Source organism: Bufo gargarizans, chromosome 5 (genome assembly GCF_014858855.1).
Source record: "Bufo gargarizans isolate SCDJY-AF-19 chromosome 5, ASM1485885v1, whole genome shotgun sequence".
Classification (NCBI taxonomy): domain Eukaryota; kingdom Metazoa; phylum Chordata; class Amphibia; order Anura; family Bufonidae; genus Bufo; species Bufo gargarizans.
This window is the reverse complement of record NC_058084.1, coordinates 20,370,017-20,391,925: the sequence shown is the minus strand read 5'-3', so window position 1 is coordinate 20,391,925 and position 21,909 is coordinate 20,370,017. Positions and strand designations below refer to the sequence as shown.

Genomic DNA, 21,909 nt, shown 5'->3' with positions numbered 1-21,909 from the left:
CTAACTGTCCCCAAAAGTCATAAATTCTGGTGGTCATTATTTTTCGACAAACATTTGCAACTTTTTGCCATTTTACATAGCTTTTGCCACTTTTAAAAAGTGGACGTGGTCAGTGCTGTAAATTAGTTTTGCTCCAGATTTATCACTGCAATTTAATAAAAAATTTACCCACTGTACGGTGGTAAGACAGCCTGCTGAATGGTACCAGTAACTATAATGGGGTCGAGCGGAGATCCAGCTGCTACCCAGCAAATGTGCCAAGAACTGGCCAGAAAAACAACACTGCAGACGTGTGTGAAAGAAAAAACCCATCTGTGTTACTGTTAACACAGGTAGAAGCACAGCTCCCAACAGTCCGGGGTCCAGCGGGACAGTCTCAGATTTCAGTGGCTGTCCCGCGGTCCTGGAATGACTGATTGTAATGGTGAAGCAGAGAGCCATCCGCTGTCCGCTCCCCACTGCTGGTCTGTGTAGAAGGAGCGGGGCCGGATGGGCATCATCTCCTGCTCCTCCAACACAGACCAGCAGCGCGATGTGTGACAGTATCCCGCTGTTCATCTGAGGAACTAGGTCAGTATTTACAGTTTTTTATTCTTCCTGTGAAGTGGGCACATATCTGGGCATAACTACTGTGAGGGGCACATATCTGGGAATAACTACTATGAGAGGGCACATATCTGGACATAACTACTGTGAGGGGGCACATAACTGGGAATAACTACTATGAGAGGGCACATATCTGGACATAACTACTGTGAGGGGGCACATAACTGGGAATAACTACTGTGAGGGGCACATATCTGGACATAACTACTGTGAGGGGGCATATATCTGGTCATATTTACTGTGAGGGGGCATATATCTGGCCATAACTCCTGTGAGGGGGAACATATCTGGGCATATCTACTGTGAGGCACATATCTGGACATAACTACTGTGAGGGGCACATATCTGGACATAACTACTGTGAGGGGCACATATCTGGGCATAACTACTGTGAGAGGGCACATATCTGGACATAACTACTGTGAGGGGGCACATAACTGGACATAACTACTGTGAGGGGCACATATCTGGGCATAACTACTGTGAGGGGGCACATAACTGGCCATAACTACTGTGAGGGGGCACATATCTGGCCATAACTACTGTGAGGGGGCACATATCTGGACATAACTACTGTGAGGGGGCACATATCTGGGCATATCTACTGTGAGGGGCACATATCTGGGCATAACTACTGTGAGGGGCACATATCTGAGCATAACTACTGTGAGGGGCACATATCTGGCCATAACTACTGTGAGGGGCACATATCTGGGCATAACTACTGTGAGGGGGCACATAACTGGACATAACTACTGTGAGGGGGCACATATCTGGCCATAACTACTGTGAGGGGGCACATATCTGGCCATAACTACTGTGAGGGGCACATATCTGGGCATAACTACTGTCAGGGGGCACATAACTGGACATAACTACTGTGAGGGGCCACATATCTGGGCATAACTACTGTGAGGGGGCACATATCTGGGCATATCTACTGTGAAGGGGCACATATCTGGACATAACTACTGTGAGGGGCACATATCTGGGCATAACTACTGTGAGGGGCACATATCTGGGCATAACTACTGTGAGGGGCACATATCTGGACATAACTACTGTGAGGGGCACATATCTGGGCATAACTACTGTGAGGGGGCACATATCTGGATATAAATCCTGTGAGGGGCACATATCTGGCATAACTACTGTGATGGGCACATATTGTGTGTGTGGGGGGAACATAAGAGGCTATCATACGGGTTGGGGTCCTCCCTCTGATCTGGGACCCCCGCTGTTACATCCACGTGCTGAGGAAGCAGGCGGCCGCTCCGTGTCTGCACATATCGCAGGATCCTTCCATCGTATATTTGGCTTCTTATTTATTTCTGATATTTAGCGGACATGACAGCTGCACGTACCCCCCCCCCCCCACCGCAGTGTGCGTCTCCTGTCCGGGTATATATAGACCTCCCAAAATCTTCTGTCGCCGAACTGGAGCCCTCAGCCGAAATACCAAGATGGTGTCATGTAATACATCATGGGGGGCATTATAATAATATCAGGTGACGTATAATATTACATCATGGGGGGTAAGGCTACTTTCACACTAGCGGCATGGAACTCCGGCGGGTGAACAGCCTGTGGGATCCGTGCTGCCGCTAGTGCACGCATGCCCCCGGACGGCCGCTCCGGCCCCATTGACTATAATGGGGCAGAGTTCTGGTGGCAGCACGGCAGCGCATGCCGAGAGGTGGCCGGACTAAAAGTACCACATGTCCGTGCTGCCGCCGGAACTCCGCCCCCATTATAGTCAATGGGGCCGGAGCGGTCGACCGGGGGCATGCGTGCACTAGCGGCAGCACGGATCCAACAGCCCGCCGGAGTCCCCTGCCGCTAATGTGAAAGTAGCCTAAGGGCTCGTTCACATCACCGTCTGGATTTCCGTTCAGAGGATGAATAAAACGCAAATAAACAGATCCCTTGTAAATCCCATTCACTTCTATGGAGGTGATAAAGTGTCGGTTTCACTCCGTTTGGCTCCTTTCCGTCAGCTTTGCGTTATTTTAGACGAAAAAAAAAAAATGCTTTCCGTTAGTGTCTGTTGGCTTTCCGTTTTTTATTTACTTTCCGTTATTTTGAACGGATTTGGGTGGGTTCACATCTGCGTTATGGATTTTGTTATTGCTTTATAAAATGGTTATAACGGAAAATAACGGACTCCATAAGACGGAAGGACGAATCCGACTTGTATTATGACGGAATGCAAAACGTAAGCCTTTAAAACGCTTTCCGTTTTGCTTTCCGTCTTATTAGAAGTCTATGGGCAGCAGATCGGATCCGTCCCGCTTCCGTTATGCCGGGGAAATATGAAATTCTCTAATTATATTATCAAATACAGGATTATTACAACTCACATATAGTCAGGTGACTTCTCCCCGGCACTGCAGGGGTTAAGGAGTGGGTGTGTCTGGACTACAGCTCCCGGCATTCCCTGCACACGTCACACCCGGAAGTGCAGCCTGTGGACTGAATGAGCGAGAGAGCAGCAGGTGAGCGACGTGTACGGTGGAGGGTGGACATCACCGGGGAAGACACCAGAGGGGAGGGCGGCAGATAAGGGACACATCACCCCCCATATCTATCTGTTATCAGCCATTTCAGGGGGAGAGGATGACTGTAGGACAGGAGAATACAGTCTATTGCCCCCTGTTATCAGCCATTTCAGGGGAGAGGATGACTGTAGGACAGGAGAATACAGTCTATTGCCCCCTGTTATCAGCCATTTCAGGGGAGAGGATTACTGTAGGACAGGAGAATACAGTCTACTGCCCCCTGTTATCAGCCATTTCAGGGGAGAGGATAACTGTAGGACAGGAGAATACAGTCTGTTGCCCCCTGTTATCAGCCATTTCAGGGGAGAGGACGACTGTAGGACAGGAGAATACAGTCTATTGCCCCCTGTTATCTGCCATTTCAGGGGAGAGGATGACTGTAGGACAGAAGAATACTGTCTATTGCTCCCTGTTATCAGCCATTTCAGGGGAGAGGATGACTGTAGGACAGGAGAATACAGTCTATTGCCCCCTGTTATCAGCCATTTCAGGGGAGAGGACTGACTGTAGGACAGGAGAATACAGTCTATTGCCCCTGTTATCAGCCATTTCAGGTGAGAGGATGACTGTAGGACAGGAGAATACAGTCTATTGCCCCCTGTTATCAGCCATTTCAGGTGAGAGGATGACTGTAGGACAGGAGAATACAGTCTATTGCCCCCTGTTATCAGCCATTTCAGGGGAGAGGATGACTGTAGGACAGGAGAATACAATCTATTGCTCCCTGTTATCAGCCATTTCAGGGGGAGAGGATGACTGTAGGACAGGAGAATACAGTCTATTGCCCCCTGTTATCAGCCATTTCAGGTGAGAGGATGACTGTAGGACAGGAGAATACAGTCTATTGCCCCCTGTTATCAGTTATTTCAGGGGAGAGGATGACTGTAGGACAGGAGAATACAATCTATTGCCCCCTGTTATCAGCCATTTCAGGGGAGAGGATGACTGTAGGACAGGAGAATACAATCTATTGCCCCCTGTTATCAGCCATTTCAGAGGAGAGGATGACTGTAGGACAGGAGAATACAGTCTATTGCCCCTATTATCAGCCATTTCAGGGGAGAGGATGACTGTAGGACAGGAGAATACAGTCTATTGCTCCCTGTTATCAGCTATTTCAGGGGAGAGGATGACTGTAGGACAGGAGAATACAGTCTATTGCCCCCTGTTATCAGCCATTTCAGGGGAGAGGATGACTGTAGGACAGGAGAATACAATCTATTGCCCCCCTGTTATCAGCCATTTCAGAGGAGAGGATGACTGTAGGACAGGAGAATACAGTCTATTGCCCCCTGTTATCAGCCATTTCAGAGGAGAGGATGACTGTAGGACAGGAGAATACAGTCTATTGCCCCCTGTTATCAGCCATTTCAGGGGAGAGGATGACTGTAGGACAGGAGAATACAGTCTATTGCCCCCTGTTATCAGCCATTTCAGAGGAGAGGATGACTGTAGGACAGGAGAATACAGTCTATTGCCCCCTGTTATCAGCCATTTCAGGAGAGAGGATGACTGTAGGACAGGAGAATACAGTCTATTGCCCCCTGTTATCAGCCATTTTAGGAGAGAGAATGACTGAAGGACAGGAGAATACAGTCTATTGCCCCCTGTTATCAGCCATTTCAGGGGGGAGGATGACTGTAGGACAGGAGAATACAATCTATTGCCCCCTGTTATCAGCCATTTCAGAGGAGAGGATGACTGTAGGACAGGAGAATACAGTCTACTGCCCCCTGTTATCAGCCATGTCAGGGGAGAGGATGACTGTAGGACAGGAGAATACAGTCTATTGCCCCCTGTTATCGGCCATTTCAGGGGAGAGGATGACTGTAGGACAGGAGATTACAGTCTATTGCTCCCTGTTATCAGCCATTTCAGGGGAGAGGATGACTGTAGGACAGGAGAATACAGTCTATTGCTCTCTGTTATCAGCCATTTCAGGGGAGAGGATGACTGTAGGACAGGAGAATACAGTCTATTGCCCCCTGTTATCAGCCATTTCAGGGGAGAGGATGACTGTAGGACAGGAGAATACAGTCTATTGCTCCCTGTTATCAGCCATTTCAGGGGAGAGGATGACTGTATTCTCCTGTCCTACAGTCTATTGCCCCCTGTTATCAGCCATTTCAGGGTTGATGATGACTGTAGGACAGGAGAATACAGTCTATTGCCCCCTGTTATCAGCCATTTCAGGGGAGAGGATGACTGTAGGACAGGAGAATACAGTCTATTGCCCCCTGTTATCGGCCATTTCAGGGGAGAGGATGACTGTAGGACAGGAGATTACAGTCTATTGCTCCCTGTTATCAGCCATTTCAGGGGAGAGGATGACTGTAGGACAGGAGAATACAGTCTATTGCTCTCTGTTATCAGCCATTTCAGGGGAGAGGATGACTGTAGGACAGGAGAATACAGTCTATTGCCCCCTGTTATCAGCCATTTCAGGGGAGAGGATGACTGTAGGACAGGAGAATACAGTCTATTGCTCCCTGTTATCAGCCATTTCAGGGGAGAGGATGACTGTAGGACAGGAGAATACAGTCTATTGCTCCCTGTTATCAGCCATTTCAGGGGAGAGGATGACTGTAGGACAGGAGAATACAGTCTATTGCTCCCTGTTATCAGCCATTTCAGGGGAGAGGATTACTGTAGGACAGGAGAATACAGTCTATTGCCCCCTGTTATCAGCCATTTCAGGGGAGAGGATGACTGTAGGACAGGAGAATACAGTCTATTGCCCCCTGTTATCAGCCATTTCAGGGGAGAGGATTACTGTAGGACAGGAGAATACAGTCTTGGGTCCGTCCTTCTCTGAAATGCTATTAATCACCATTTGACGTCCTACTTATTATATCTGTTTCTGGGAAAGCTGGGTTAGCACCAATATGTCTGCCATTACAGTTGGTCTATATAGCCGAGTGTAGGGTGACAACCCCTTTCACCGTTCTGTTGGCAGTACCGCTGGTTGTCGCCCGTCTGTCAGTGTCACATCCTCGTGCTGACGCTGCGGAGCTGCAGTGTCTCTCTTTTGAGCAGCGCAGGAGCAGCAGGATTTTGTGCTACATAACTGGGCAGATTCATCATTCAGGAGTCGAAGTAAGCGAGCTGACAACCCATGAGGGAGAAGGCTGACAACCATTTTTAGCTGGTATTTTTATGAGTAGAAGGATTGGGTTCCGACCAGTCTGGAGTCCAGGATGTTTATATACCAGAGGACTGTCTAGAACAGACACATTGTAACAAACCCTCTGCCGTGACTGCTATTACTTCTTTACACGTTTTAGCCTTAGAATGTACATGTGATGCTCACAATTCACTGACAGCAAGCTGAGATCTTAAAGTAATGAGGAATTGTAACACAAAGACTATTAGAAAGCTCTATTATGCACCTGGCCTGTCCTCCACCCACATCCTGGAAAGTTATGTTCAGTCAGTGGCGGAGGACAACACCCTGAAACGCGTCACCTCTACAGGGAGAAGAGGACAGAGCACCTGGCCAGACAGCACGCCTGGCAGCAGACCCCCCCACGTGAGGCCCCTGACTTCATGGGCCCTATGGCAGCCCCCCGCACACACCGATGGCAGACCCCCCCCCCCCAGATCACTACCACTTCAGTATATTGTGAGACTTACAGCTCTTCATTGTCACACTCTTGGTTCATGAACAGAATTCCAGAACTACAGTAAAGACTGTCACCTCCATGGGCTGTGCAGTATGAGAGAAGGAGCAGAATTTCAGGGTCTTTATTAAGCGGAGTTCAGGATGCCAGAGAAAGGGATTCACAGGGCGCCGCACTGGATGACATGTTAAAAATGTATTAAAAATAAAGATACAGTGAGTAAAAACAAACAGCGCGTTTCGGCAGCGGACCGCCGGCTTCATCAGGTATCATTTCTCATCTGCAGACCCTGTAATGGCTGCGCTAGAAGATCTATGAATACCTTAGGGGGTGGAGTAACGTGAACTGTGATGTCATGAGTGGGTGGAACTATGTGGGCTCTGATATATCGGAAGTGAGGAGTGATGTGAGCAGTGATGTCATGTGAGAGGGTGGAGTAACATGAGTTGTGATGTCATGTGAAGGGGTGGAGTAACTGTGATCTGTGATGTTTTTCTAAGGATAAATCACTATGGCGGAAAATAAACCAAAGAGAATTCTCGTGACCGGAGGCTCCGGCCTGGTGGGGAAAGCCATTGAGAAGGTTGTGGCGGATGGAGAGGGACGGTCGGACGAGGAATGGATCTTCTTGTCATCCAAAGATGCTGACCTCACGTGAGTGCAGGAGATTCTCGGTGCCCTTCATTGGTGTCTACGGGAGCTGCCCGTTGATCATCATTGGTGTCTACGGGAGCTGCCCGGTGGTCATCATTGGTGTCTACGGGAGCTGCCCGGTGGTCATCATTGGTGTCTACGGGAGCTGCCCTGTGGTCATCATTGGTGTCTACGGGAGCTGCCCGGTGGTCATCATTGGTGTCTACGGGAGCTGCCCGCTGGTCATCATTGGTGTCTACGGGAGCTGCCCGCTGGTCATCATTGGTGTCTACGGGAGCTGCCCGCTGGTCATCATTGGTGTCTACGGGAGCTGCCCGCTGGTCATCATTGGTGTCTACGGGAGCTGCCCGCTGGTCATCATTGGTGTCTACGGGAGCTGCCCGCTGGTCATCATTGGTGTCTACGGGAGCTGCCCGCTGGTCATCATTGGTGTCTACGGGAGCTGCCCGCTGGTCATCATTGGTGTCTACGGGAGCTGCCCGCTGGTCATCACTGGTGTCTACGGGAGCTGCCCGCTGGTCATCATTGGTGTCTACGGGAGCTGCCCGCTGGTCATCATTGGTGTCTACGGGAGCTGCCCGCTGGTCATCACTGGTGTCTACTGGAGCCATCTGGTGGTCATCACTGGTGTCTACGGGAGCTGCCCGCTGGTCATCACTCGTGTCTACTGGAGCCATCTGGTGGTTACCACGTGTATGCATGTTCTATACTGTCTCTGGCAGTAGTCATCCTCTCTCATCCTCTCTGGTTCCTTGCAGGGACGCTGCAGACACTCGAGCGCTGTTTGAGAAGCACAGGCCCACCCACGTCATCCACCTGGCCGCCATGGTGGGCGGACTCTTCCGTAACATGAAGTATAACCTGGATTTCCTGGTAAGACGCGTCCACGGCACATAAACAAACTGTAATATGGAGTTACTGTACTCTACCAGGATGACATCATGGGGGTTGTAGTAGCTTTGTTGCTGTCTCTTCATGTGAGTCACAGCTAGGTGTGACTATAACGTAAGAATTGTGAATGCAGCTTTGGTTGTGGCTGGAGTATAGGTACTGTAGATGGAGCCCTGGATGTGGCTGGAGTATAGCCACTGTAGATGGAGCTCTGGATGTGGCTGGAGTATAGCCACTGTAGATGGAGCTCTGGATGTGGCTGGAGTATAGCCACTGTAGATGGAGCTCTGGATGTGGCTGGAGTATAGCCACTGTAGATGGAGCGCTGGATGTGGCTGGAGTATAGCCACTGTAGATGGAGCTCTGGATGTGGCTGGAGTATAGCCACTGTAGATGGAGCTCTGGATGTGGCTGGAGTATAGCCACTGTAGATGGAGCTCTGGATGTGGCTGGAGTATAGCCACTGTAGATGGAGCTCTGGATGTGGCTGGAGTATAGCCACTGTAGATGGAGCTCTGGATGTGGCTGGAGTATAGCCACTGTAGATGGAGCTCTGGATGTGGCTGGAGTATAGCCACTGTAGATGGAGCTCTGGATGTGGCTGGAGTATAGCCACTGTAGATGGAGCTCTGGATGTGGCTGGAGTATAGCCACTGTAGATGGAGCTCTGGATGTGGCTGGAGTATAGCCACTGTAGATGGAGCTCTGGATGTGGCTGGAGTATAGCCACTGTAGATGGAGCTCTGGATGTGGCTGGAGTATAGCCACTGTAGATGGAGCTCTGGATGTGGCTGGAGTATAGCCACTGTAGATGGAGCTCTGGATGTGGCTGGAGTATAGCCACTGTAGATGGAGCTCTGGATGTGGCTGGAGTATAGCCACTGTAGATGGAGCTCTGGATGTGGCTGGAGTATAGCCACTGTAGATGGAGCTCTGGATGTGGCTGGAGTATAGCCACTGTAGATGGAGCCCTGGATGTGGCTGGAGTATAGCCACTGTAGATGGAGCCCTGGATGTGGCTGGAGTATAGCCACTGTAGATGGAGCCCTGGATGTGGCTGGAGTATAGCCACTGTAGATGGAGCTCTGGATGTGGCTGGAGTATAGCCACTGTAGATGGAGCTCTGGATGTGGCTGGAGTATAGCCACTGTAGATGGAGCTCTGGATGTGGCTGGAGTATAGCCACTGTAGATGGAGCCCTGGATGTGGCTGGAGTATAGCCACTGTAGATGGAGCCCTGGATGTGGCTGGAGTATAGCCACTGTAGATGGAGCCCTGGATGTGGCTGGAGTATAGCCACTGTAGATGGAGCCCTGGATGTGGCTGGAGTATAGCCACTGTAGATGGAGCCCTGGATGTGGCTGGAGTATAGCCACTGTAGATGGAGCCCTGGATGTGGCTGGAGTATAGCCACTGTAGATGGAGCCCTGGATGTGGCTGGAGTATAGCCACTGTAGATGGAGCCCTGGATGTGGCTGGAGTATAGCCACTGTAGATGGAGCCCTGGATGTGGCTGGAGTATAGCCACTGTAGATGGAGCTCTGGATGTGGCTGGAGTATAGCCACTGTAGATGGAGCTCTGGATGTGGCTGGAGTATAGCCACTGTAGATGGAGCTCTGGATGTGGCTGGAGTATAGCCACTGTAGATGGAGCTCTGGATGTGGCTGGAGTATAGCCACTGTAGATGGAGCTCTGGATGTGGCTGGAGTATAGCCACTGTAGATGGAGCTCTGGATGTGGCTGGAGTATAGCCACTGTAGATGGAGCTCTGGATGTGGCTGGAGTATAGCCACTGTAGATGGAGCTCTGGATGTGGCTGGAGTATAGCCACTGTAGATGGAGCTCTGGATGTGGCTGGAGTATAGCCACTGTAGATGGAGCTCTGGATGTGGCTGGAGTATAGCCACTGTAGATGGAGCTCTGGATGTGGCTGGAGTATAGCCACTGTAGATGGAGCTCTGGATGTGGCTGGAGTATAGCCACTGTAGATGGAGCTCTGGATGTGGCTGGAGTATAGCCACTGTAGATGGAGCTCTGGATGTGGCTGGAGTATAGCCACTGTAGATGGAGCTCTGGATGTGGCTGGAGTATAGCCACTGTAGATGGAGCTCTGGATGTGGCTGGAGTATAGCCACTGTAGATGGAGCTCTGGATGTGGCTGGAGTATAGCCACTGTAGATGGAGCTCTGGATGTGGCTGGAGTATAGCCACTGTAGATGGAGCTCTGGATGTGGCTGGAGTATAGCCACTGTAGATGGATGGAGTAGCCTGTAGAGGCCTGGTGGCTGGAGTATAGCCACTGTAGATGGAGCTCTGGATGTGGCTGGAGTATAGCCACTGTAGATGGAGCTCTGGATGTGGCTGGAGTATAGCCACTGTAGATGGAGCTCTGGATGTGGCTGGAGTATAGCCACTGTAGATGGAGCTCTGGATGTGGCTGGAGTATAGCCACTGTAGATGGAGCTCTGGATGTGGCTGGAGTATAGCCACTGTAGATGGAGCTCTGGATGTGGCTGGAGTATAGCCACTGTAGATGGAGCTCTGGATGTGGCTGGAGTATAGCCACTGTAGATGGAGCTCTGGATGTGGCTGGAGTATAGCCACTGTAGATGGAGCTCTGGATGTGGCTGGAGTATAGCCACTGTAGATGGAGCTCTGGATGTGGCTGGAGTATAGCCACTGTAGATGGAGCCCTGGATGTGGCTGGAGTATAGCCACTGTAGATGGAGCCCTGGATGTGGCTGGAGTATAGCCACTGTAGATGGAGCCCTGGATGTGGCTGGAGTATAGCCACTGTAGATGGAGCCTTGGATGTGGCTGGAGTATAAGAATATTGAATGCCTCTCTACCTGTGATTACATATACGTACTGTAGATGGCGCTCTGGATGTGATTGGAGTATAATAATTATATACATAGTGCATTTTTTGATGTGACTGAAGTTTAAAAATTGTCAATGCAGTTTTGGATGTGACTGGAGTATATAAATGTATACATTTTTGGATGTGACTGAAATATAAGACTTTTGAATGTAGCTCTGGATGACATTGGAATATAATTTTTGGATGTGACTGAAGTATAAGAATTGTGAATGGGCCGGGTGCTGTGGCGCATACCTGTAATCTTAGCTACCATGGGAGGCTTAGGCTGTTGAATCATTTGAGTTTGGGAGTTCTGATCCATTCTGTGCTATGTGGATCGGGTGTCTGTGCTATGCCCAGCATCAATATGGTGACTCTGTGGGAACTCAGAGCCACCAGGTTGACTAAGGAGGGGTGCACTGGCCCAGGTTGGAAACAGAGCAGACAAAAGTCCACATGCTGTTCAGTAGACAGATAGCACCTCTGAATATCTGGAGTGGAGCAGCCTGAACAACACAATGAAACTCAGCCTTTAAAAAAAAAAAAAAAAAAAGAATTGTGAATGCAGCCCTGGGTGTGACTGGAGTATGAAAAATTTGAATGCAGCTTTGGATATGACTAGAGTATAAGTGTTGAGAGTGATGCTCTGGATGTGACTAGAGTACAGACACTTGCCTCACTATCCCTCCCATCTCAGCTTGTGGTTCCTGCCGGGTTGTCACAGGTCGCTCTCTAGCGCCCCCTTACACAGTTAGTGAGGGGTGTGAACACTTTTTAGATGCTGAGCCCCCCAGATCTGATCTTGTTTCCTGTCCTAGAGGAAGAACCTCCACATTAACGACAATGTGCTGCATACCTCGTACGAGCTGGGGGTCCAGAAGGTTGTCTCCTGCCTCTCCACCTGCATCTTCCCAGACAAGACCACCTACCCCATAGATGAGACCATGGTAAGTGCCCCCGTCACGCGTCATCTGACCCCCACTTATTGCTGCCCGCTCTCATCCTGCCCCTTCCTGCAGATTCACCTCGGGCCCCCACACGGGTCGAACTTCGGCTACTCCTATGCCAAGAGGATGATCGACGTCCAGAACAGGTAACATAAACTCCAGGGGTCTGCCATCAGTGTGTGCGGGGGGCTGCTATAGGGCCCAGGTGGTCAGGGGCCCCACGTGGAGCTACATACGACCCCAGAGTTTTCCCTGTGGTATATAACCTGCTTACCCCTCGTCCTGTGCAGTGACCCCCTCCCTCCCCATACCGCAGGGCGTATCACGAGCAGCACGGATGTAAGTTCACCTCCGTCATCCCCACCAACGTCTTCGGCCCTCACGATAACTTCAACATCGAGGACGGTCACGTGCTGCCGGGGCTCATCCACAAGGCGTATCTGGCCAAAGGTGAGCCTCTCCTGCCGCCATTATCTGTCCCCGACCTCCTGATCATCAGCCGGTAAATAACTGAAATGTGCAATGTGATTGCAGAAAACGGCTCCGCGCTCTCCATCTGGGGCACCGGGAAACCGCGGCGCCAATTTATCTATTCTCTGGTGAGTCCTTATCTAGTAAAGGTCCATAGTCTGCATGTAGTATATATGTACACATTACTTATCCTGTATTATACTCCAGAGCTGCACTCACTATTCTGCTGGTGCAGTCACTGTGTACATACATTACTTATCCTGTACTGATCCTCAGTTACATCCTGTATTATACTCCAGAGCTGCACTCACTATTCTGCTGGTGCAGTCACTGTGTACATACATTACTTATCCTGTACTGATCCTCAGTTACATCCTGTATTATACTCCAGAGCTGCACTCACTATTCTGCTGGTGCAGTCACTGTGTACATACATTACATATCCTGCACTGATCCTGAGTTACCTCCTGTATTATACTGCAGAGCTGTACTCACTATTCTGCTGGTGCAGTCACTGTGTACATACATTACATATCCTGTACTGATCCTGAGTTACATCTTGTATTATACTCCAGAGCTGCACTCACTATTCTGCTGGTGCAGTCACTGTGTACATACATTACTTATCCTGTACTGATCCAGAGTTACATCCTGTATTATACTCCAGAGCTGCACTCACTATTCTGCTGGTGCAGTCACTGTGTACATGTAACGGACCGTTTCAGCAGACAAGGGGTTAAAATCAGTTTAGGCGATATGCCCCTTTTCTGAGAGACAGGCACAGCTACTGCAGAACACCAACCTCCCGAACTGGATACAAAATAGCACTCCAAACTGGAACCTCGCGAATAGCTGCTAGCAGACGAACAGGAAAAGCATACAATCAGCTTACACTCCTGGCAATCAGTCTCTAACAGCATACAGGGAATCCCCCCAATAACGAGACAAGGCTCCGTGTTGAGGGTCAAGCCGTGGTCTGACTGTACGTCAGGTACAGCCTCTTTTATTCATAAAAAACAAACATAGTACTGCCCACAGGGTTTTGAAATCCAACCAATCAATGTCTTACAACACACACAATGCAAGTACAGCAACCAATCGTTCACGCCCCCTAGAGGACCAGAAGGGAGACTGCGACACAGAACAGATACAACACATCCCCACAATGCATCATGGTTTCCTCCTCTCTGTCCCGGAGACAACCGAGGGCAATCCAATTATCTCTCAGGACAAAGGGAGATCGCCAATACACATGTGGAGACAACAGGACAGGAATCACCATTTAAACACACAATGGGACAATGGCACAATGGGATAATAGAAACACACCCAGCATATTCCTCCCAAGCTGACAAGTTACACTTATTATAAATTGTTACAACTTTGTGAGGTTACATTGTCCATACATATAACTTACATCAATTTAAACAGTATAACTTGGGGACAAACCTATCCAAAATTCCCTGGAATAGGTTCAGGGGTTTAAAACTTAGTATGGGCCATAATCCTGAGGCAAGAGGTGGTTAAACAGCCCCCTCCAAAACACTGTGGCGATGTTGGTTTCGCCACACATCTCCCCCACCCCCCCAGGGAAGACTAACCAGATACCTGACCTCACGCCGGTCAGTACCTGAGTTAGTCTGGCAGCCCACCCACAACCCAATACTGGACCTGTTGAATTTGGTAGCCTGTCTCTGTCCAGTGAATCCACCAAGATTATATTGGTAGCTGGTACTCCCGGTCTCTGTGTTGCTCCCTGGCTTGGAGTGGAGGTTGCTTTGTGGGCAGGTATCAGCGGTACTCTGCCCTGGTGCCAGCGTTACCATGGAAGAAGCCTGGTTGGAGCCTGATTGTTGGAGGGGGAGACCGACTGTCTCCGCTCCCAATACAGTGTCCTGCTGCTGGGGAAAGGAGACTGGGCTCTCTATTTCCTGCTGGACACTCTGCCACTGGGGGACAGGACCGACTGTCTCTGCCCCCTGTAACTCCGCCTGCCGCTGGGGAATGGAGACTGGGCTCCCAATTCCCTGTACATCATACGGCCGCTGGGGAATGGAGACTGGGCTCCCAATTCCCAAAAAATCATGCTGCTGCTGGGGGGCAGGAACAACTACCTCTGCCCCCTGTAACTCAGCCTGCCGCTGGGGAGGGAGGACGTTGCTCTCCTCTCCCTGCATTTCACACTGCCGCTGGGGAATGGAGACTGGGCTCCCAATTCCCTGCAATTCACACTGCCGTTGGGGAATGGAGACTGGGCTCCCTCTGTCCCGCTACTGTAACTTCCGATGGAGGTCCACCCAACGTGGCAGCTGACCGTCACCTTCTGCCCGGTATAGTAGGGTCTTGAACACTAGACTCCTCACGAACTTCACGGATTTCTCAGCTGGATTGGGTCCAAAGAAGTTCAGCCGCAACCACATCATACGGTCAAATTCCTCAACAGAGTATCTGTACTCCACTGCTGGTTCCATCCTGGTGCTTTTAGGGTCGCTGTACTGAGACATGCATTGCCCTTAAGTTGTAAAATCCAAAGAAATTGTGTCTCCTGTAGCTGTCCTTCTGGCTGTAGGAACGATCCCGCTGCTTGCCACCAATTGTAACGGACCGTTTCAGCAGACAAGGGGTTAAAATCCGTTTAGGCGATATGCCCCTTTCTGAGAGACAGGCACAGCTACTGCAGAACACCAACCTCCCGAACTGGATACAAAATAGCACTCCAAACTGGAACCTCGCGAATAGCTGCCAGCAGACGAACAGGAAAAGCATACAATCAGCTTACACTCCTGGCAATTAGTCTCTAACAGCATACAGGGAATCCCCCCAATAACGAGACAAGGCTCCGTGTTGAGGGTCAAGCAGTGGTCTGACTGTACTTCAGGTACAGCCTCTTTTATTCATAAAAAACAAACCTAGTACTGCCCACAGGGTTTTGAAATCCAACCAATCAATATCTTACAACACACACAATGCAAGTACAGCAACCAATCGTTCACGCCCCCTAGAGGACCAGAAGGGAGACTGCGACAGAGGACAGATACAACACATCCCCACAATGCATCATGGTTTCCTCCTCTCTGTCCCGGAGACAACCGAGGGCAATCCAATTATCTCTCAGGACAAAGGGGAGATCACCAATACACATGTGGAGACAACAGGACAGACATCACCATTTAAACACACAATGGGACAATGGGACAATAGAAACACACCCAGCATATTCCTCCCAAGCTGACAAGTTACACTTATTATAAATTGTTACAACTTTGTGAGGTTACATTGTCCATACATATAACTTACATCAATTTAAACAGTATAACTTGGGGACAAACCTATCCAAAATTCCCTGGAATAGGTTCAGGGGTTTAAAAGTTAGTATGGGCCATAATCCTGAGGCAAGAGGCGTTTAAGCAGCCCCCTCCAAAACACTGTGGCGAGGTTGGTTTCGCCACAGTACATACATTACTTCTCCTGTACTGATCCTGAGTTACATCCTGTATTATACTGCAGAGCTGCACTCACTATTCTGCTGGTGCAGTCACTGTGTACATACATTACTTATCCTGTACTGATCCTGAATTACATCCTGTATTATACTCCAGAGCTGCACTCACTATTCTGCTGGTGCAGTCACTGTGTACATATATTACTCATCCTGTACTGATCCTGAATTACATTGTGTATTATGCTCCAGAGCTGCACTCACTATTCTGCTGATTTCCTTCCTCCAGGATCTGGCTCGCCTCTTTATCTGGGTGCTGCGGGAATACAATGAGGTGGATCCCATCATCCTGTCCGGTGAGGCTCCGCTGTATGTGACGAGTGCTGTAGGATCTGCACCGTGTATTATAATGACTTTGTGTATTACAGTGGGGGAGGAGGACGAGGTGTCCATCAGGGAGGCTGCCGAGAGCATCGTGTCCGCCATGGACTTCAAGGGGGAAGTTCTTGTATCCTGATATGTAAATGGGAGCTCTGTGCGGATATGACACATCAGTTATTTTACTGTAGTCACATTCAGAGCTGCAATCACACTTCAGTTACAACGAGAGCTGCATTTGCAATTCATATACTACAGTCTCATCCATAGAGAGCTACAGTCCCCATAGTCGTACTCCAGCCACACTGAGAGCTGCAATCATGATAGTCGTACTCCAGCCACACCCAGAGCTGTAGTCCCGATAGTTGTACTCTAGCCACACCCGGAGCTTCAGTCCCGATAGTCGTACTCCAGTCACACCCGGAGCTGCAGTTCCCATAGTTGTGCTCCAGTCACACCCGGAGCTGCAGTCCCGATAGTCGTGCTCCAGTCACACCCGGAGCTGCAGTCCCGATAGTCGTGCTCCAGTCACACCCGGAGCTGCAGTCCCGATAGTCGTGCTCCAGTCACACCCGGAGCTGCAGTCCCGATAGTCGTGCTCCAGTCACACCCGGAGCTGCAGTCCCGATAGTCGTGCTCCAGTCACACCCGGAGCTGCAGTCCCGATAGTCGTGCTCCAGCCACACCCGGAGCTGCAGTCCCGATAGTCGTGCTCCAGCCACACCCGGAGCTGCAGTCCCGATAGTCGTGCTCCAGCCACACCCGGAGCTGCAGTCCCGATAGTCGTGCTCCAGCCACACCCGGAGCTGCAGTCCCGATAGTCGTGCTCCAGCCACACCCGGAGCTGCAGTCCCGATAGTCGTGCTCCAGCCACACCCGGAGCTGCAGTCCCGATAGTCGTGCTCCAGCCACACCCGGAGCTGCAGTCCCGATAGTCGTGCTCCAGCCACACCCGGAGCTGCAGTCCCGATAGTCGTGCTCCAGCCACACCCGGAGCTGCAGTCCCGATAGTCGTGCTCCAGCCACACCCGGAGCTGCAGTCTCGATAGTCGTGCTCCAGTCACACCCGGAGCTGCAGTCCCCATAGTGGTGCTCCAGTCACCTCTGGCCATGTTGCACACATGTTCGTACCGTCCTAGTTTCTCTTAACCCCTCGCTCAGTTTGACAGCACAAAGTCTGACGGACAGTTCAAGAAGACGGCGAGCAACAGCAAACTGCGGGACTACCTGCCGGCCTTCAGGTTTACGCCGTTTAGTCAGGGTAAGTGATGGGGCAGCGGGGGGCGCCGGTCCGATGCTGGAACAGGGACTAGAGCGTAAGGACTGCAGAGGGTAATGGAGGAAGCGATCACATGGCGGATGGTGGAGCGCGGCTGCAGGGTCAGACTACACGGGCATGCTTTGTAGTCTGTAACCATGGAGACACACAGATCTGCAGAGCAGCTGTGTACATAAAACAGTAGATCATATTTAACCAAGACTATTTTCAAGGTGCAAAAGTGGAGAAGCCCTTTCACAAGCCCTGTGGCTCCACCTACCTGGAGGGGGGGGGGTGGTGTCGTGGCAGTTGGGCTCTGTTCGGGTGTTGTGACGTGGGGTCCGTCAGGGTGGGCTCTGTTCGGGTGGCGTGACGTGGGGTCCGTCAGGGTGGGCTCTGTTCGGATGGCGTGACGTGGGGTCTGTCAGGGTGGGCTCTGTTCGGGTGGCGTGACGTGGGGTCCGTCAGGGTGGGCTCGTTTCGGGTGGCGTGACGTGGGGTCCGTCAGGGTGGGCTCTGTTCGGGTGGCGTGACGTGGGGTCCGTCAGGGTGGGCTCTGTTCGGGTGGCGTGACGTGGGGTCCGTCAGGGTGGGCTCTGTTCGGGTGGCGTGACGTGGGGTCCGTCAGGGTGTGCTCTGTTCGGGTGGCGTGACGTGGGGTCCGTCAGGGTGGGCTCTGTTCGGGTGGCGTGACGTGGGGTCCGTCAGGGTGGGCTCTGTTCGGGTGGCGTGACGTGGGGTCCGTCAGGGTGGGCTCTGTTCGGGTGGCGTGACGCGGGGTCCGTCAGGGTGGGCTCTGTTCGGGTGGCGTGACGCGGGGTCCGTCAGGGTGGGCTCTGTTCGGGTGGCGTGACGCGGGGTCCGTCAGGGTGGGCTCTGTTCGGGTGGCGTGACGCGGGGTCCGTCAGGGTGGGCTCTGTTCGGGTGGCGTGACGCGGGGTCCGTCAGGGTGGGCTCTGTTCGGGTGGCGTGACGCGGGGTCCGTCAGGGTGGGCTCTGTTCGGGTGGCGTGACGCGGGGTCCGTCAGGGTGGGCTCTGTTTGGGTGTCGGGACGCGGGGTCTGTCAGGGTGGGCTCTGTTCGGGTGGCGTGACGCGGGGTCCGTCAGGGTGGGCTCTGTTCAGGTGGCGTGACGCGGGGTCCATCAGGGTGGGCTCTGTTCGGGTGGCGTGACGCGGGGTCCGTCAGGGTGGGCTCTGTTCGGGTGGCGTGACGCGGGGTCCGTCAGGGCGGGCTCTGTTCGGGTGGCGTGACGCGGGGTCCGTCAGGTCCCTGTGTCCTGGACTGGCGGATATAACGCAGCTCCTTCCAGTTGCTGATATTTCACGTTCTCTTTGCAGCCGTCCAGGAAACGTGTGACTGGTTTACCGCCAACTACGCCCAGGCCAGGAAATGAGGCGACACCAGAGAGACACGGACCGCGCGGTGACATCGGGGGCGCCACTCGGACTCATGGCGGATATTATTGGTTTGGGGTTTCTGGCTCCTGCTGTGGGATCATCCTCCTCGCCTGGGGGCGAGCGACAGCAGCGGACGTGACACTGGGTCTTCTTCTATACGTAAATTACACAATTCTTTGTATCTATGCAAATCACTGACTGGTCGGCACCGGGGGGGGTTATTTAGTTTTGGGGCAGGGACCTTTTCTGTAGCGGGGGTCCCTACCTGCCGCACATGAACCTTCTGTGCAGTCTCATTTATTGTGATGATTTATAGTCACTGCAGAAGACTCCAGCAGCGTTCTTTGTTTATATGTGGACATGTTGGGGGGAGTAGTCCTGTGGAAATTTAGTCCAATGCTCTAAATAAAAGATATTTTTTGATGGCATCTCCCTTTTATATTTCTTGTCTGGGGTTATGGGCTGGAGGAAAGGAAAAGCGATCATCTCTCCTCACGTGGTGGTGGTCAGCACAATCCCAATATAACCGCCATATCCCACAGTGGATCGAATCCAAACCATCAAACGTAACAGATAACAGAAAGATGCAACGTAACAATACTCCCTGCATCTGATGGCAGTGGAAGGGAGCGATCAGCAGCGCGGTCCAGGATCACACAGTTGAGCTCCGCATTTTCACACTGCCCACAGCCCCAGGGAGGATCGGCTTAAGGGCGGAGTACGGAGCCCCTCACAGGAACATGGGAAGACCCTGCATGTCCCCTTCTCACAGCCATGGAGTTTTAGTTTAGATTTATTGTCATGCACAAAACATTGTGATTTAGCTTAAGAAACATGTCCCCTCTTTCCCCTTTTGCCTGGACGCAGCTCTGTGTAACTGCTCAGAATCTCTGCACTCGCTGAAAACCACAGCTGTGAGGCAGGGAAGTATAGATGTGACGGGTATTCCTCTTACCCTTTGTCCTCAGGCAGCACATGACGGATTAACATTTCTCTTGCTCCCAGCGAGGACAGAAGGACAGTATCAGTCTTATTAACCAATTAAAGGGAATCTGTCACCCCGATTTTGGACCATTATCTACAATAATATACGTAAATTTTTTATGTTAATTTGTTTTCCCTTAGTCCTAACAGCAGCAGAAGTGGGGAGTCCTCCCCTGTGAAGGACAGGCGGAATTTTTGTGGAAAGAAAATCAATAATTAACTATTTAAACCCACCCCTATGGGTGTAAAGTAATTAACACTGATGATGACAGTATACTGTATATATACTACAGAGGACAATGTACTGTGTATATATACTACAGAGGACAGTATACTGTATATACACTACAGAGGACAATGTACTGTGTATATATACTACAGAGGACAGTATACTGTATATATACTACAGAGGACAATGTACTGTGTATATATACTACAGAGGACAGTATACTGTATATACACTACAGAGGACAATGTACTGTGTATATATACTACAGAGGACAGTATACTGTATATATACTACAGAGGACAATGTACTGTGTATATATACTAAAGAGGACAGTATACTGTATATATACTAAAGAGGACAGTATACTGTATGTATATATACTACAGAGGACAGTATACTGTATATACACTACAGAGGACAGTATACTGTATATAAACTACAGAGGACAGTATACTGTATATAAACTACAGAGGACAATGTACTGTATATATTACAGAGGACAGTATACTGTATATAAACTACAGAGGACAGTATAATGTATATATACTACAGAGGACAATGTACTGTGTATATATACTACAGAGGACAGTATACTGTATATACACTACAGAGGACAATGTACTGTGTATATATACTACAGAGGACAGTATACTGTATATATACTACAGAGGACAATGTACTGTGTATATATACTAAAGAGGACAGTATACTGTATATATACTAAAGAGGACAGTATACTGTATGTATATATACTACAGAGGACAGTATACTGTATATACACTACAGAGGACAGTATACTGTATATACACTACAGAGGACAGTATACTGTATATAAACTACAGAGGACAGTATACTGTATATAAACTACAGAGGACAGTATACTATATATATATATATATATATACATACACTACAGAGGACAGTATACTACTACAGAGCGATCTGGATAGATTGGAGGCTTGGGCAGATAAGTGGCAGATGAGGTTTAACACTGAGAAATGTAAAGTTATGCACATGGGAAGGAATAATGCAAGTCACCCGTACATACTCAATGGTAAAACACTGGGTAGCACTGACATGGAAAAGGATCTAGGAATTTTAATAAACAGCAAACTAAGCTGTAAAAACCAGTGTCAGGCAGCTGCTGCCAAGGCCAATAAGATAATGGGTTGCATCAGAAGGGGCATAGATGCCGGTGATGAGAACATAGTCCTACCACGTTATAAATCACTAGTCGGACCACACATGGAGGACTGTGTACAGTTCTGGGCTCCTGTGAACAAGGCAGACATAGCAGAGCTAGAGAGGGTCCAGAGGAGGGCAACTAAAGTAATAACTGGAATAGGGCAACTACAGGACCCTGAAAGATTATCAACATTAGGGTTATTCACTTCAGAAAAAAGACAACTGAGAGGAGATGTAATTACTATGTATAAATATATCAGGGGTCAGTCCAGAGATCACTCCCATCATCCCCAGGACTGTGACTGTGACGAGGGGACATCCTCTGCGTCTGGAGGAAAGAAGGTTTGTACACAGACATAGAAGAGGATTCTTTACGGTAAGAGCAGTGAGACTATGGAGCTCTCTGCCTGAGGAGGTGGTGATGGTGA

General features: G+C 50.3%; 1 protein-coding gene across 1 annotated transcript; it reads left to right on the top strand.

The window, feature by feature from the left end:
* The first annotated feature begins 3,050 nt into the window (after positions 1-3,050).
* On the top strand, positions 3,051-19,511 carry GFUS (GDP-L-fucose synthase). Its single transcript, XM_044295124.1, has 11 exons — positions 3,051-3,101; positions 7,285-7,438; positions 8,197-8,311; positions 12,009-12,137; positions 12,210-12,283; positions 12,454-12,587; positions 12,672-12,736; positions 16,337-16,403; positions 16,476-16,555; positions 17,587-17,686; positions 19,024-19,511. Exons 2-11 carry the CDS (start codon positions 7,296-7,298, stop codon positions 19,077-19,079), a joined length of 963 nt encoding a protein of 320 aa, XP_044151059.1. The 5' UTR covers positions 3,051-3,101; positions 7,285-7,295; the 3' UTR covers positions 19,080-19,511.
* The last annotated feature ends 2,398 nt before the right edge of the window (positions 19,512-21,909 follow it).

Coding starts and splice junctions, on each gene's coding strand:
- GFUS (XM_044295124.1), top strand. CDS start 7,296: ATGGCGGAAAATAAACCAAAGAGAATTCTCGTGACCGGAGGCTCCGGC. Junction 12,284..12,453: donor ATGATCGACGTCCAGAACAG/GTAACATAAACT, acceptor CCCATACCGCAG/GGCGTATCACGAGCAGCACG. Junction 12,588..12,671: donor CAAGGCGTATCTGGCCAAAG/GTGAGCCTCTCC, acceptor ATGTGATTGCAG/AAAACGGCTCCGCGCTCTCC.